General features: G+C 49.7%; 1 protein-coding gene across 1 annotated transcript in view; it reads left to right on the forward strand.

Annotated features, from left to right (window-relative positions):
* LOC144161473 (uncharacterized) overlaps nt 1-12265 on the forward strand; it is a 103047-nt gene extending 90782 nt beyond the window's left edge. Inside the window, exons 4-5 of the mRNA XM_077692128.1 lie at nt 9212-9432; nt 10436-12265. Of these exons, the coding sequence (XP_077548254.1) occupies nt 9212-9235 (24 nt within the window). The 3' untranslated portion in view covers nt 9236-9432; nt 10436-12265. The remainder of the gene's footprint in view (nt 1-9211; nt 9433-10435) is intronic.
* Nucleotides 12266-16375: the final 4110 nt, after the last annotated feature.

A 16375-nucleotide genomic window follows, 5' to 3' on the forward strand; every position in this document is an offset into this window, starting at 1 on the left:
AGTGGAAGATTGCCGTCAGTTCGCTAGCATAAAATTGTCTTTCACCCTCTCTCCTTAAGCAGGCTTGCTGTCTGCATCTGTACTCTTTCCGTCTGACTCGATGGTCGGGGATTACTTCTCCGCTTAATCGCAGTGCGCAGTTGGCTGTGCTTATTTATTTGTTAACAGCAGATCTGGTTAGGCCGACACAAATCCGTCCGGCGAAGACAGAAAACCAGAGAGCACGTGAGCGCGTGCATCGTGGCGACTTCCCGGCGTCGTCCAGGCTTGCGCGTGGGCTTATGCCACATGAGCAGCTCCCGCCTTCTTCGTCGTCGTCGAGCAGCGACCGGCGCGCCACGTGTCCGTCTCGCCGAAGGCGATGGCGACGAATCTGTCCAGCCATCCCTTCACAATCCACATGCAGACGACCAGCTGACGAAGAAATTGAGGTTTACTGAGGCGAGGAGGCACTACAAGATGTTTTGCCCTATGAGGCTGCGCCGTCGGAAGACGACGACGAAAGGGATGACGACGATTGCTACGGAATGATGATAAATTATTTTATTAGGAAGGGGAAAACCTAAGGTCGCTGGTGGGGGAAGAGGGGGAATAGGGAGGGCGGTAGACGCCCACTAAATCACGCTCGCCGGGCCGCTGGCAACGCCGAACTGGGCTAAGGACTGTGCATACCTTAATGGTATTTGGTTTACAATGCCGTCCAAAACGGCTTTGCACTGCTGTGGTCCTGCTGCTCCCTCTCTCTCTCTTAGGATCCCGTGTCAGTGTGGAAAGAAGCTAGGTCGACCCCCAGCCTTGCATAACAAGTGCTAGCTGCGCCATTTTTTAACATGCCTACAGATTCCTTAAGGCACTGTTGTGAGCCACTCAATGGAAACAGCTACAAGTCAAGTTGTGCTTGTGCGCAATGGCTGCCTGAGCGCAGCGGAAAACGTTTGAGAATGGGCGGTGACAAGTTCCACAGAGTTGGTCAGGGTGTTCCGCTTTTAAAAGAAATGACGCTTAGAATGCGGATGTGCGGCATTAATATGCGTGATTTTTCTTGCTGTTATCCTTTCCTCTGGATATATACGGAGGGGGGGGGGGGTTGCTAAAGGTACTGATGTCGATCCATTGCTACCTCCTTACAGAGAAACTGATTTTAAAAAAAATTCCCCGCATTTCCCCGAGGGGAAGAATGTGAAAGTGCGAATGCACGAGTTCAATTTGCGCGGTTCGGTAATGTTCGCGAAAGAGAGATCACACACACACACACACACACAACTACAAAGAAAGAAAGATGCATTTATTCACAGACACCTATTTGTGTTGTCGTTGTACTTGATTGCTAGAGCGGATCTCAGCTTTGAAATTTCGTGTCAGTACTCCTTTAAGCGGGTGCATTAGCCCTTCTCACGCCCGATTCCTGGCCAATCCCCCACGTGGGTATGTGCCATGTCAGCAGGAACAACAACAAGAATGAGCCATGGGGACGCGGCCAGGCAGCGCGCGCCCATCTCCCCCCGTTGCTAGGGAAGACGAGGAGCGCGCGCACCCGCAGCTGTTGCTATGCGGACTACGGCGGCGGACGATTCAGGCTCGCTTAAGAAGTGCATTCGCACTTAAAATAAACACCTACAAAAGGTGCGCTGGAGTTTTACAGGGTCCCATGCGAGGGAGCTTTTAAACTTGCAGCGCTAAAATCAGCGCTAATATCATAACAACACGAGTTAGTAGCAAAGCGTACAGCACGATTTTGAATCGCGCCCAATTCATTATTAACAATTTGTTTTTCTGTTCCAGACCAAGGAAGCATACTAAAAAAATTGAGCGTGCGCGCGCTGCAAGCTGATTTTTAGGAGGCTTCCCACTTGTAGTTCTGGCCCCTAAAAGTTGTACACCTCATCCTAAAGAGGAGCTCCAGAACAAATCGTGCTTGAACATCTGTTATTTACGACAGCGCCTCAAACAGAGAACTGCCGCAATGCAGTTTTTCCGGATATAGTGGAAACTTGTAGCTGCGCCATCAAGAGCTGTAAGACAAGAACTGTTTAAGTGTCGTCGGATTCCTTTGTCAAGCTGCTCGAGCAGCTTTTAGCCAGGAAGTCGTCCAGATGCTTCTGGGAATAAACTGAACTGAACTGAACTGAACTGAAAGTTGAGCTTTTTAATGGCCTACATTTTTTGCAAATAATAATAATAATAATAATCAACATCACTATGTTTTAACCAATTTCGTAATTTTCAATTTTTTATGCAGGCAAACAGGAACCGTTATGAACCGTTACGAACCATTATTTTTTTCCGTTCCGTAGCTGAACTTTTTCTTTTCCAGAACGGAACTTTTGTTTATATAAAGAATTGGAAACCAGGACGAAAAACATGTAGTAATTCTGCCACCCCGCACTCGAGATATGCCGCACTACAAGAGACTGGATGGTAATAACATTTCTTCATAAAAACCTCACAGCATCATCGTCAGCGTTACAAAGACGAAAATATGAGTCTCCCTTGAAAATTGTACGGGTTAATTTTGACAACCTGGGGATCTTTAACGTGTGCCGAAATCTCGTACACACGGGCGTTTTCGCTTTTCGCCTCCATCAGAAAAGCGGCCGCCGCAGCCGGGAATCGAACCCGCGACCTCGTGCTCAGCAACGCAACGCCTTAGCCACTGAGCCACTGCGGCGGGTGAGCGTTTCGAAGGCCTTCGAGTCGAATGTCATTTTACTCAAATGACACCTTCGAGCTGCTACACGATCTTTTTTCAAAGGCCTTTGGTTGAAATGCCATTTGAGTCAAAGGAGCACCACAACTGACCTTTGAGAGTCTCAAAGGCCTTTGAAACACGAACGGTCGTACCCTTGGGCTCAGTTTCTGCAAGCTGTAATAACAAAAACAATTATTTACGAGTGAAACTTGTTGTTTGAAGTGCAAGATCTTCATAATTTTTCACTTGTTTTCGTTCTCTGTCACTCGCTCTACGATTACGATGTAACTTGGTACTCTCAACACCGGCGGTGCGAAAGAATACAAAAAGAAACTGGCTGCCTTGTGCATGTCTAGTGCGCGCGCTTGTAGATCTTTGTCAATTTGATCACAAATAATTGTTTTTTTGTCCATTTTAACTCTAAAATTAAATTTTCGCCAAGAACGAAACATGGTAGCAGCGGCGATACCAAAACATGGCGAGCGAACGCGGAAACTTTCAACTGCCTTTGAGAATGGTCGTGTAAATCGACAGAACTCCTTACAGTTCGGATGACATTTGAAATTTCGAAGGCCATTCGACTGAAATGTCCTTCCAAACGCTCATGTAGCACGGGTATAAAGGCGAAAATAGCTGCCGGCAGTCTGGCTTATCTCGTTTGATAGCACCGCGAAGTCGGAATTGCACCTAACTCCATTAGCCTCGACATAATGTTAGTGAAAGTTCTGTGGAAATAACAGTGCGAAACGCGACGCTACTGCGCGTATTTGGAGGCTGCTGTGAGGGACCGCCAGCACCAATGCGCCCGCTTCAATTCCACCCCCTACGTCACGTCCGAACGCCCTTAATCGACGCCTAAATTTTCTTAAGTTTTTGTTCCGAAAAGGCCAACCGTGATGAGCCGTTTGCGTCGCCCGCGTTCTTGTTTTTAACAGAGTGTTTTGCAGTTGCACTATTTTTGTCTGTACTATTAGATGGCATTATTTTTAAGTTGGCGAAAATTTGACCGCAGTTTCCCTTTAAGACGATATGCTTTTCGATCTGCCTGAATGCTTTCTGTCTTCTGTCTTCTGCGGGTTGGCTCGCTGCTCGTACCTGCGGCTGTACAATGGGAGAGTTGACGGCGATGGTGAATTTCGCTGCTTTTTTATTCACTCGTTTAGCTGCGTTCTCTCGCTCCTTTCACCGGTGTACTTAGGCGAACGGCCGCCTCCGGGGACAAGACTTCTTCATTGCAATAACAACTGCACCAATTTTATCTCAAACTTCAAACAAGTAACCCAGGCATTAAGGCAAACAGGTGAATAATTGCGACACACCGCGACCACTTTCTCGACGGGTCTTTATAACGTCACCAGATGTTGTTTGTACGTTTGGTGGGGTGGCCAGCGGTCAAAGCCACCGTCAATAAACATGACTGCGATTTCGTACTGAAGTTACCTTTCATCGCATCGCTTGAATACTAACGTGGAGTTAACGTACTGATAATTGAGTTTTAGTGTTCCCTCCATGTGCCGCTAATGACGTAGCTCAGAGCAAAATTTAGAAGCTTTCCAATATATCTTGCGTTTTTTTTTAAACAATGAAGCTGTTGAGCAAATTGTTTGTGTATGGTGTTCGCAGTTAAAAATACAAGGAAAATGCCGAGCGCTCATGCACGCGTGCCTTGAGCGCCCGTTCGTCAAGCCAAGCATACCTACTTTGGGAGATACCCACTTAGGGAGATTGACCAATATTAGCCAAAAAGAAAAAAGAAACAGCGTTCCCCGCCTGCCTCGAGCGCTCTTTTGTCAAGCCAAGCCAACGCCGCCTGTATAAACATTGACTAACGCGTGAGCAAAAAATGGCCAAACATCCACTCTCCTGTTGCTCTCTCCTACCCTTCCCCGCTCCGTAGCCTTCCAGCGTGCTTTCGTGTCCGCCAGCCAGCGCCGCTTCTCGGAAACTATGCAAAATAGTGGAAAGCTTGTTTAGCGTTCCCGAGGCGGCGCTCCTACGCGTTCTTGTTTTTCACCATGCCTGTCTGTCTTTGTCTGTCACTGATAAAACTTCCTTTGTCACGAAGCAAAATCCCTTGCGCTGCCGCAGGCTGATGCCGGCTTTGCGCGCTTATCTACTCGGATCACAGGCCCTGAAATTTTCTGAGTGGGGCATCCCACCTCTATCCCCTCCGCATTTAGGTATTGTTTTGACCCCGCTGTTCGCACTCCGCATCGGTACGCACTTCTAAAATTGAGGACTGTACTGTAGAAGCGCCCGGACAGCGTGGCGGGATCATAGCTGCTTATCCATTTGTTTCCTATAATTTTCTGAAGTTTACAAGCACGTGATATTATTGCAAAATAATCGTAGAAGTGAGCGCCTGAACAAAAAACGTGCACGCATTTTTTTCTTCTCTAAATACTCCAGAAAGAAAAAATATCACTAAAATATTGGCTTCCCCATCCGAAAATATCGTTTTTCTGTTAGCTATATGTCTACCCGACAATCAGTATGTTCTTACACTATTTCAGTCCACCTCCGTCTTTATCTTTGGAAAAACGCAGCAAGTATGAAGCGAGCGACACGTTGAACGAGATCCCCGGTGCGCCACAGAACTAGCGCCCCGTCGCGGCTAAGATGTAAGCGAAACGGCCCTTGAGGCCCAACAGGCAAGCTGACAGACACACGTCGTAGAAGTGGGTGCAGCGTTCGCGACTCGCGAGCAGTGACGTAAGGCGAGATGTCCGCCGGCACGCGCCACATAGCGGATCAGTGCCTGAAGTAAACGTCCCTACCCTTCCCATTGAAAAGCGCGCGACGCGTCAGGCAATGTTAATACAGGCGGCGTTGGCCAAGCATACCAACTTATGAAGATTGGCCAACATTGGCCACAAAAGAGCACTCCAGTGTTCGCCGTGTCGTGGCAGCACTTGCTCGGAGCGAGAAAGACACGTCATAGGCTACGCCGCTCGTTCGTTCGTCCTCGTGTGGTTGTGCGCGTGCGCTTTGTACCGTAGAAGAGCCGACGTGAATGTCGAAGCTGTTGCAGATTATCGTTGACCTCATTGACCACGAGGGTGCCGTTCCTTTCCGAAATTAATAGCATGGGAGGATTTTTAAGGCTGGACTCCCATTATATACCAAAGTTCAGTATACGAACTTGCTGTTCTCCATTTGGAATTCAGATTCTTCTCTGTCGTCGTTGCTCATGCCTTTTACATTTAATTTGTGACCTTTATGAGTGTCGTGTGCTAAAATTCTTCGCTGGTCATCCACCTTCACAGAGTCGAATAGCCTGGGATTTTTATGCACTAGTTCGTCCCCTCCATTCTTCTCTTTTGTTTCGGCTCTTACGGTGAAGAGAGAGAGAGAGAACAACTTTATTGTGTGCCCCGTGGGAATAGGAAGAGGTTGGAGATCCTCCTCGGTCCTCTTCCCCCTTTTAGGCGGCAGCCAGGAGTCCTTGGACCCCGGCGGCGTCTTCAGCCATCCGAACGAGTTCGACTTGCACTTCGGTATCGGAGCTGAGCAGCGCGGTCTCCCACTGCTCCACGGTGAAGAAACAGCCGCACATCATGCGGCGTCGACGGAACCACTACAAACTAAATTTTGCTCATTTGGTTCACCGGTGACACCTGGTGTCACTGCTAGAATTCCCATCGACGGAAATCAGTTTAGTCGCACGTGTTGAGAAGGATTTTGCTTGCTGATATCTGTTGTTACTTTACCAACATGGAAACATGAGGGCGTCATTGTTCCTACTTTCGGCGAAAGGAATGATGCCGTGTGGGCATGAATGCAGCGGCCGAAAGGCAACACACCTTGCCTGCCTAACTTCGGCCCTTTTAGCTCACAGCTCGCTTTCCTGAATGGAGAGCCCCGTGCTTCAGTGAGGTTCGGTTCGGTGCAAGAGCTTCGTGACGGGTGCCGAGCCCACGCCTGTGCGCTGTAGCTGAGCCATTTATTTTGTTTGACGGCGACTCCAAGCCAGCGCGCCAACACCGCGGTGGTGCCGGCAGCCGTTCCAGACAAAGCAACGCCGTGAATCTGTTGCCGGGCCTCCAAGCTGTCGTGTCGTTTTGTGAATGGCTGTTTCTTAGACGTCACTGAAGATTTCTGGGCCAAAATCACAGCCTTGTGGGCTCCAGTCTTACCTGCCAGCCTGATAGCAGTGTCTTTACCATCAGCAAATGTTAACGTCATTTAAAGGAGCCATGAAGACAAAATACAAGTTGGGTTTATTAGAAAGACGGCTTAGTTCCGATAACAATGATACCAATATCATCGCAATCTTCGAACAAATAACGGAGATATGAAAGAAAACGTGTGAAGCAGTCGCGACCCCCTAGCCAATTTCCCACAACTTTTCTATGACGTCACGGAACCTGGTTTGTGCATTGGCGGCCGCCTAGCGGACCTGTCGCGACGACACATGACTGGACGTCTGTAATGAGGCCTCTAGTTCCATTTGACCACATCACTTGAATCCTAACGTCCAGTTAACGCACTGAAAATTATGTTTTATTGTTGGCCCGTATGACGTTGTTCTTGCTCATAACACGTCACTGTGGCGCCAACTTTGAAAGTTTTTAAATACTTCTTGCTTTTTTTTTTCGTTAAAAAAACATCTTTTGTGGCTGTAATGGAGCTGAGTGAGATACTGAATCCTAGTTCTTTCAAATTAAACGAAGTTGTATTTTCTCTTCATGGCTCCTTTAAAAGCCATTCACAATGGCAGAACTACTTGCTGCCTTGTCTTCCGTAAACAAGGCTTCTACTCCGGGTCAGATGGCATCAGCTATGCAGCTTTGTCGCACCTTTGAGACAAAGATAAGAGCTCCCTTCTCAGCACATACAACCACAGCTGTGAAACTGGCCGCCTTGAACAGGGCTGGAAGCGTGGTCGCGTTATTTTTGTACTCAAACCAGGCAAAATTCTTTGAAACTGGGTCTTAACGGCCCATTGCACTCCTAAGCTGCGTGGCGAAGCTGATGGAGAAAATGGTTCTTGTTCGCCTAGACTGGGACTTGACGAACCGGAACGTGTATGCCCTACAGATGACTGGATTCAGACAGTCTCGCAGTAGCATCGACAACGTGCTTCTCAACGACAAAAAGAGTACAAAAGCCCAGCGTCCCTCCCGTGTATTTCTCCCCTGTCGTGCCTACTTCAATCAGCCCCCATCCTGCGCATGAGAGTGTATTGCTTGTGGAGAGGTCGACTTTCGACCTCTCCACTAGCAATAGGCGGCTGTACTTTGTTTTTCTGAGTGTCCACATTCTTCTGGAAGCCGCGGCGCTTGAACATCCCAGTGTTAATATCGACGTGCGGTGTTGCGAAATCCGTCATCGATATTTTCGGGTTTGACCACTCAAGCCTTCCGTCGTTCGAGTGCCCACCCTTATCGATGGGTTACGACGCGGCTTTGTACACAATGACGCGGCGGCAACCCATGCTGCTGTGGACATAAGCCGTTTTCGACGACTTCACGGGCACCCAAGCGCACGCCAAAGAAGGCTGCCCTAATGACCGATAACACCTAACGGAGGGGGTGACAAAGCGTCACGCGGTACGTCCATATCAGTGGCAGGCTAAGCGCTCCTGTCTTCTAGGCAGTGTGCCGCTCATCGTGGGAACCTTTGTGGCATATCCGAGACGCCGCTCTTCAACGAGCCGCCCAACGCCGGATTACCAGAGAGGGTCCCAAGCGTCCTCCTGAGCCGTGTGGTCTCTCTACCTCACAATATGCATAACCCTAGCATTGCACAAGGCATGCACTCATGCACACTGCGAGGAACCACCGCGGGTTCGAGCTATTTGAGCACGCTCACGATACTGAAACGCCATCGCGCCAACTTAACACCGCCTCTGTTGGGCAGGTGGAGAAGAGGGCGACAAAGGAATATGCCCAGGGTACGGAGGGAAGACGTTTATTTTATACTAACGTTCGAGTCACATATTTTACAGTCCCCATTACATAATTTACAGTACAGGTACGTACTTCCCGTAAGGTGAAAGGGGCGATGGGGCGCCACGCGCAAGTGTGCGCGTCGTCGGCGCAAAGCCAGTGGACTCTTCTGTCAGGGCAAATTCCGGGGTGCGCGCACGTTGTGCGCGCGCGCGTCGCTGTGCTGGCCTGATCGGCTCGCAGCAGCGAGGGAGACGGGGCCCAATCGCTCACAGGCGCGTACCGCACCGCGTGATCGTCAAGTGGTAGGTACGGCCTTACTATATGCAAGCGTAGGGGCAACAGGAGCAGCCTTAGGCACGGGCCGCAGCCGGAAGGGCTGGTGGGCTTTCGCCGGCGCAACAGAGTTGCAGCCGGCTGGTAAAGAAAGCGTCACATACCTTCGGCCAACGCCTTCAGCGTCCTGGAAGCGTCTCCCCGAACGGACTCCCGCGCAGGGCGCGCGTTCGCGTCCCGGCGAGAGTGGGGTTCGGGCATCGTTCAAACGGACCAATGAGATGAGGTTAGCTCCGCTACCAGGGCGGAGCGCCCGCTGCGTGACAGTGTTTTATCGCCGCAACGGTCTCTGCAGGCTTCACCTCAGGCAGGAGTTTGAGACGACGGATCGGCTGTGCACAGTGGCGCCGAGACGAGCCGGCATCTCGGGGAGAGAGGGGAAAAGCGCCGCACAACGCCACAAACCCAGTGATCGCGCAATGGCTTGGGCGTCAGGATCCCCACAGCCTTCAGCCTCGGTGGTCCGAAGCCCTTCGAGACAGATTTCCTGTCTGTAGCCCCATGAGATCCACCTGTGTAAGTGGAAAAGCTGCCCTCTCTCTGTGAGTGTATGGGTGTCAATTTCAGTGCCATGCAATGGGTTTTTCTGATTGGTGCGTTCCTGAACACATCAAATAAAAAGGGTGAAAGGGAACGGACCCAATGTGCTTATTTAATCTCTCGCGCGGAGGAGCGCACTGCTCTGTTCACCCAGTCTCAAACAATGTAAATTTCTGTACATAATGTCTCTCTTCGATCTAGTCGGCCTCAATGTTTGATCCAACTCAGGACCAACGGACGCATACTTATTCAATATTATTTATTCAAAGTACCCCTAAAGGCCCTCACGCAGAAGGGTATTACATAGGAGGTAGTCAATGCAGTAGAAACAAACATACGAACAAAAAATATATATATACACTGGGAGAAACGCTAGCAGATCCTCAACGCCGGCCACACGACCTGACCGAGGAGCCACTACCAGGGAGATCGTAACAGAGCCAGCGTTAGCCGTGGTAACGTGGCTAAAGTGGCAGGCAAACGACAATTTCTCGATGTGTGGTCGCGGCGTGCCCAGGAGGCAAAAAAATCGGGTCCTGAAGCGGAAAAGGTAGCTGCTGACAAGGAAATGATATCGGAAGTGTTGAATAGCAGCGGTAAAGCATCAGTGGATCACCCCGAGCTGGTGGGCGCAGAAAAACCACATGGATCCGGTAGGCGTGTCTTTATTTGTTATATTGTCTTGGCGGAAGGGGAGAGAATTTTTTTATAATATTCTGCCCGTGTATTGTGAACTGCCAATCAGAACTATAATGTATTGTGTGCAGCGATTAAAGCCGTCATTCCTTTTATTAGTTTTCGTTTAACAAGTGTTGTGTTGAATGGTGGCTTGGTTTCGTGACAAAGAACATCAGAACTTTACAAAAGACAGCGTATTGCACAAAGCAAAAGACTGCCGATTTGTCTCTTGAAGCGCTTTTTACTTCGAAGCAGTATATGTCTAACACACCCCCCCCCCCCCCCCCCGTTTTCATTCCAGTGAAGGCGATTTACTCAGCGCAGCTGCGGCGCTCCTCCTCGCCACAGCCGACACAGCTTTTTCAACTGTTATTTTCCTCTCCACCACCGATGCCTCTTTTACAAGCTGCGCAATTGGATGATAGCGGCGGTAGCGACCTGATCAAGCATTACTAAAGCAACTTGACCGCTTTGAACGCCGACGTGAGCCCATAATTCTGCGTCTAATCCCACGGCAGCCGTGAGAATTACCTCCGGGAAATTCTCACGGCAGTTTCCATAAAAGCAGCTGGCTGGCCTAAAATTTGCTGAATAATATTACGTCCCAACGTAACCTAACGTAACATAACCTCACCGAACCTTACGTAACCGAGCCGAACGCGGCAGAGCCTACCCAAATCTAGCAAACTGCAACAAACCTAATCTAACCCAGCCCAACGGCACAGAACGGAACCTATATTAAACGTAATTCAACAGATTCTAAAATTCCTGTATATGCGTCGATTTCTTGGTACAGTAAAAAACAGAGTAAAAAAGCATTAACAAAATCGCGATGCCCGAAAAACTCCGAAAGATAAGAAAAATTGGGCCCATCTCCCCGCGAGGGGGACTCGAGTAAATGCGTCGCATAGGGGGTGGGTGTATTGCGTTAACGTTTAGTGTTTGGGGAGTTGGTGGTAGTGAATGTGTTGTATCAGCAGCTTCTTGACGTAGTTTGAATGAGTCAAGGATATAAGGCGCGTTCGTAGCCTCCCATTCTGTGTCGGCTTTGTGGCGCAGTGGGTAGAGCACCATGTACATTGCGTTCCGCCCGCAGGTTCGAGGGATCGAAACCAGACGCCGGATAGTATTTTTTTTATATAGTGTAGGGGGAGGGGTGCGGACAACGACGGTGCGGACTACGACTACGGACGTCAACGCGGGTGACAGGAAACCGACACTCAAAAATTCCTGTAACACCCACGGAAGCGGAACTACTTGCCATTACCCATGCTCTTGACTACTTGATGTACGACCACCATCAACCTATACCAGCGAAGATCAGAATATTAACCGATTGCTACGAAGCATTTCAAGAACTTCGACGACCATTTTCAACGCACCCTTCCGTAAACCAAATTATCCGGCAATCAATGACCCTACAACTGCATGGCATTCAAGTCCGCATAGACTGGACTCCTGGCCATGATTTGGCGGCACCGGGGAATCAGGCAGCCCACGAAGCTGCGCAGGAGGCTTGCTCTTTCCTATCCTCCGCTGACCTCGCCGTCGCCCAGCCTTCAGACCTTCCTGAATGCTTGGAAACGACCGAAAATATCAGCGTACCCCCCGCCATTCGCATACACCGGTACAAACACGAAAAGAAACTCCGACTCAAGCAACTTACGCCGAAGGATCACGTTTCCAACAGGCCTTCCCTTACAAGAACCCAAGAAATATTTATTAACAAATTCTATACAGATGCAACATTTTCACCGGAAACAATTCGCAAATGGTACTACCCCCACATCAACCCAAAATGTCCATACTGTCAGCAAGCCGTCACGGCTGATGTGCACCCCCTACTCTGGATATGCCCCAAATTCTCTCGATACCGGAATTTCACTTCCCCAAACCCAGATCCCTCAACCCGTATCGACCCCCTCACATTAGATGAACACACCCTTAACCTTATAATACGGTTCGCCACTAAGAGCGGTCTAGCGCGAATTATATAGCGATGGCCTACACCAGTGAATGGACCATTCAATGCTGAACAATTGTCCTGTGGAAAACTGATGCCGCCTCCCGAAGACCACGAACTCATACGAGCCCCCTTCAACCATAAATCCTCCCCTCCCAACTCCCCCTCAAGGCCTCCGGCCTTCCCTTTTTGAATAAAAGATTTAACAACAACAACTGAAATGCTCTGCATTTAAAAAAACATCGCAATGTCGGACTCAAACTTGAGCCTTCTCTTTTAAAACCGAGTGCTATACTCCAGCGCTAAAGGGGCAGCTGCAAACACGGCGTCTTAGGGAATATTTGTCCCATAGAATCTCCGGATAGCGTTCTTAGGCAATGAGGGGCGACTGCCGTGAGAAATTTCTGACGGTAATTCTCACGGTTGCCGCGATAATATTCTTTTTCAGCATGAAAGGCTTTCCGCACGACATTTTCGCCCGTGTATTTCACGCCTAAGCACGCGCCCAACACCGGTTGCCGGTTTATACGTGCACTGGTTGGGGGTGGAAGCAGGGGGCGTGTATGCACAGAGTCTTCATGCCGCTACCGATGACATGCGCGTTGTGCTGGCGGGAAATTTAAACGTGTAAGTCGCGCGGCTCAATGCGATTTATCAGCTGTCCTCAATGGTCGAGGGATTTGCGTTTGGGTTGGTATGTTACACAGGCAATGAGATGAGACGGGACGGATACAGAAAGCCGCATGCTTGTCCACTATAATAAAGCTCCAGTCGTTCCAGGTTTTAACTCCCTATAGGCGCCCTGCAGCGAACAGAGGGCGACACTGAGCCGCGACACCCAGCGCCGCCATCGGGGAGAAAGAAAAATACTGAGTCGGCCGCATCTCGCCAGCGTGCTCGTGTTTCGGTTGCGCCCCCGATTGGCGGCACCGGATGAAATGTAGAATACGCAATTTTTAACTTTTATATTAACTAAAACATACGGCAGTAATTCTACCGCACCGGGCTAGGAATAGACTGAAGGACTGAACTGTTGACTACGCGTACGGAGGACGGGGTCAAGCGATATTGACTTCCCAGCATAGCCAGAACCAGGTGGAGCATTTCGTGCGCACGTTTTCACGTTTCCACATTGTTTTTTTTTTCAGTGAATTTGTGTTTCAGCTAGAAAGCACAAATTAATTAGCTGTTCACAGCATTGGAGAGAAGCCGTTTTGTTTGTATTCTTGAAATCGGACCACCGTGGTTTTGCGAGTACGGTGCTCCGTCTCACAGGGTCGATTGTTTGGGTGTAGTGCGGTCTGTACGCTGCGCTACGTGCTAGAGCATTGGCTTCAAAGCAAGTATAATTACCTTAAATACGCGGGCTCCAATGTGTATCAGGCGGGTGCGAAGCATCGAGAACTGCGAACGAACTGGCGGTGATTTTCGATTGATTTATTGTGCGGTTCAACCCGCCGACGCCAGACAGGCTATGAGGCGCGCCGTAGTGGAGGGATCGGGATTAATTTTGACTACCTGGGGATCTTTCACGTTTCCGGAATCTCGAACACACGGGCGTTTTCGCCTTTCGCCTTTATCGGAAAAGCGGCCGCTGTGGCAGGGAAACGAACCTGACGACGATTTTCAATTTCATGGCTTGAATTATCGCCAAACATTCCCAGAATGCGTCCTTCTCCTCGCCCCTGACAGTTCGTTTCCGCTGGTGCCAGTTCGTCCCACCCCGATATCACGGAGCGAGCACGTTTTCTTGCTCCGCGTACGAGGTCAAGCAGTATCGCCTCATGAGCGAAAAAAAGACTCAACCTCTGTGCCTTCCGTCTCCTAGCTTTTCCGTGAATACATTCACAACGTACATGGGTTTCGCTGCAAGCGAAACACGGGTTTCGCTGCAGGAAATGCCCGTGAACGATTTAAGACTACCTCTTCCTTTTTACGGGGTACGCAGGGCCTCCAAATATTAGAATAATCATAAACTCCGTTGATTTTTTATTGTTCTTTGATGTTGCTGTTGTGAGCCCCGTTAAAACGACTTTGTTTTATTTAACAGCATTTATTTACAGTGCAAAAATCCCACATGCATTGCTTTTATATCTTGTACTGACGTAGGTATTTCGACTTTTTGACAGCTTATTTTCAAACAAATGGCGCTACTTTGTTTAAAAACAATCATATTTTTTCCAAAAAAGGGGTGAGATGTTGCAGCCATCAATTAGTTCTCTTACAATTAAAATACGGCTGAGTGTTACGTGCCGCATGAATTTTCATTATAAACGCCGCGGAAGACGCATGCACGATGCAGAGAAACCAACCAATTTATTGTAAGCTTGCGACTATTAACAGCTGGCAAACCGATATACTTTACTTTGACAGCAGGATGTAATCTGCTTGGTAGTCGTCGCCGTTGTATTTTCTAAAAATTTCACGGAGACATGTGCCGCCTGTGAGGCTGTGACCAGCCTTCCCAACTCGGACGATTCAGGGCAGCGAAGGCGGTAGCTTTCCTTCTGGGATATGTGTTTCTTTTAACGCCGCTCAGTCGATAACACTCCATCCTGTCGCCATTGCAGCGTATCCCACAAACTTAAGCCACTTATAGCGCACCTAACCACTTGATAGACGTCTTTGCAAGGGCGCGGCACAGTGTGTAAAGCAGGCGGCTGGCCAGGACGGTGAGGCTCGGCCTACCCAGTGTTGCGCGGAGGCGCGGTAGATGGCGCTGCGCTCGCTCGGCAAACTTGACTGCACGGTGCCTATAGACAGACGCGCGTCATTCGCTCGGAGGAAGGACACGCGGAGGAAGGACAACAGAAGCGCGAATGGGTGCGAAAACAACAGAAATCCGCTGCCGCCGCTGTTTCCGCCGCAAGTTCCAGCTCGCCGAGAAGCTGGGAATCTCTCCCTTATGAACAACAACTTCGGCGTGAGCCGAGATCAAAAATATCCCCAGTTCACTTCCTTTCCTCTTCCTTTCGCGCAAACCCCTCCCCCCCCCCCCAAGCCCCCATATTTCCAGTTTAGCTTGAAAGGCTTTCAGAGCGAGAAATTTGGGGGAGTGGGGGGGAGGGGGGGGAGGGGCTTTCACTTTTAAGCGCGCGCGCATAACTGGTTGCCGGTTTATCAGGCACAAGTTGCGTGGGAGTGGAGGGAAGGTGTGTGTGTGTGTGTGGGGGGGGGGGGGGGATTGCAGATATTGGTTTTATGCCCTCACTGATGACATGTCCGTTGTGCTGCCAGAGGTTTAAACGTGTACGTCCAGCACCCCAATATGAACTTTCCAGTGTCCTCAGTGGTAGACCGGATTGGGTTGGTGTGTTATGCAGACAGTAAGATGCCTACGACGCGGGAGGGAAACAGACAGCTCCATGTTTGTCCACTAGAATAAATTTCGAGTCCTTCAAAGTTTCATTGGGTATAGGTGCCAATTTCTCGATAAATTACAGACAAACAAGTTTTGTTTCGTGCATTTCGTGTACTGCGTCCAGCTACGCAAATCATCCTTCTTCACAGAGTGGAACGGTACTATTTTTTTATCTCCTTCGAACACAAAATCTATCTGGTAGTATTTCTCTGTCAAATACTTGTTTTTCAATAACCGAAGTCGTCAACATCGTAATTGTAGGGTTTTGAACTTCGTCTGAAATTATAAGCCACAGGTCTCTTCCTTCCTCTTCCTGATATTTTGCGCCTCCACAGGGATCGACAGCTGGGCCGTCTCTCTGGCTCCCCGCAGGGACATTGGCTGCTTCAGCGGGCGGAAATCCGGCCCATTGACTTTCCCCTGCACACCCCCCAACGGCCCTTCCCAGTAACCTCCGCTGTGCCCCCATTCCCTCCAACATGACCCCATACCTTCACGAGGGCAGACGGCAAGCTCGCGCGTACTACCACGACCCCTTCCCTCCGGACACCGTCACATGCTATGTTGACGCGGCATATTACCCAGCTTGTGGCTCCACTGCTTGCGTAATTATGTCCCGCCCCACTGACACCCCAATAACCTTCACAACAGGCCCTTACTCCTATCCTAATTCTCCCTTAGCTCTCGAACTCGCGGCGATCGTTCAGGCAACTAGAGAACTAACTTCCCTACCCCCTTCCCCCCGCTATCGCATATGCTCCGACTCCATGGCGACGATTCGAGCTCTTCGCGACAACCGAATTGCCGAAGATCTGCATGACGACCTCTCTGAAACTCTCTCGCTCCTCTCCCCTGCCTCGGTCGCTGTGGTGTGGGTGCCGGGCCACTCAGAGATTATTGACAATCAGCTGGCTCAC

Source organism: Haemaphysalis longicornis, unplaced genomic scaffold, assembly GCF_048455015.1.
Source record: "Haemaphysalis longicornis isolate Haplotype H1 unplaced genomic scaffold, Haemaphysalis longicornis Haplotype H1 scaffold_115, whole genome shotgun sequence".
Taxonomy (NCBI): domain Eukaryota; kingdom Metazoa; phylum Arthropoda; class Arachnida; order Ixodida; family Ixodidae; genus Haemaphysalis; species Haemaphysalis longicornis.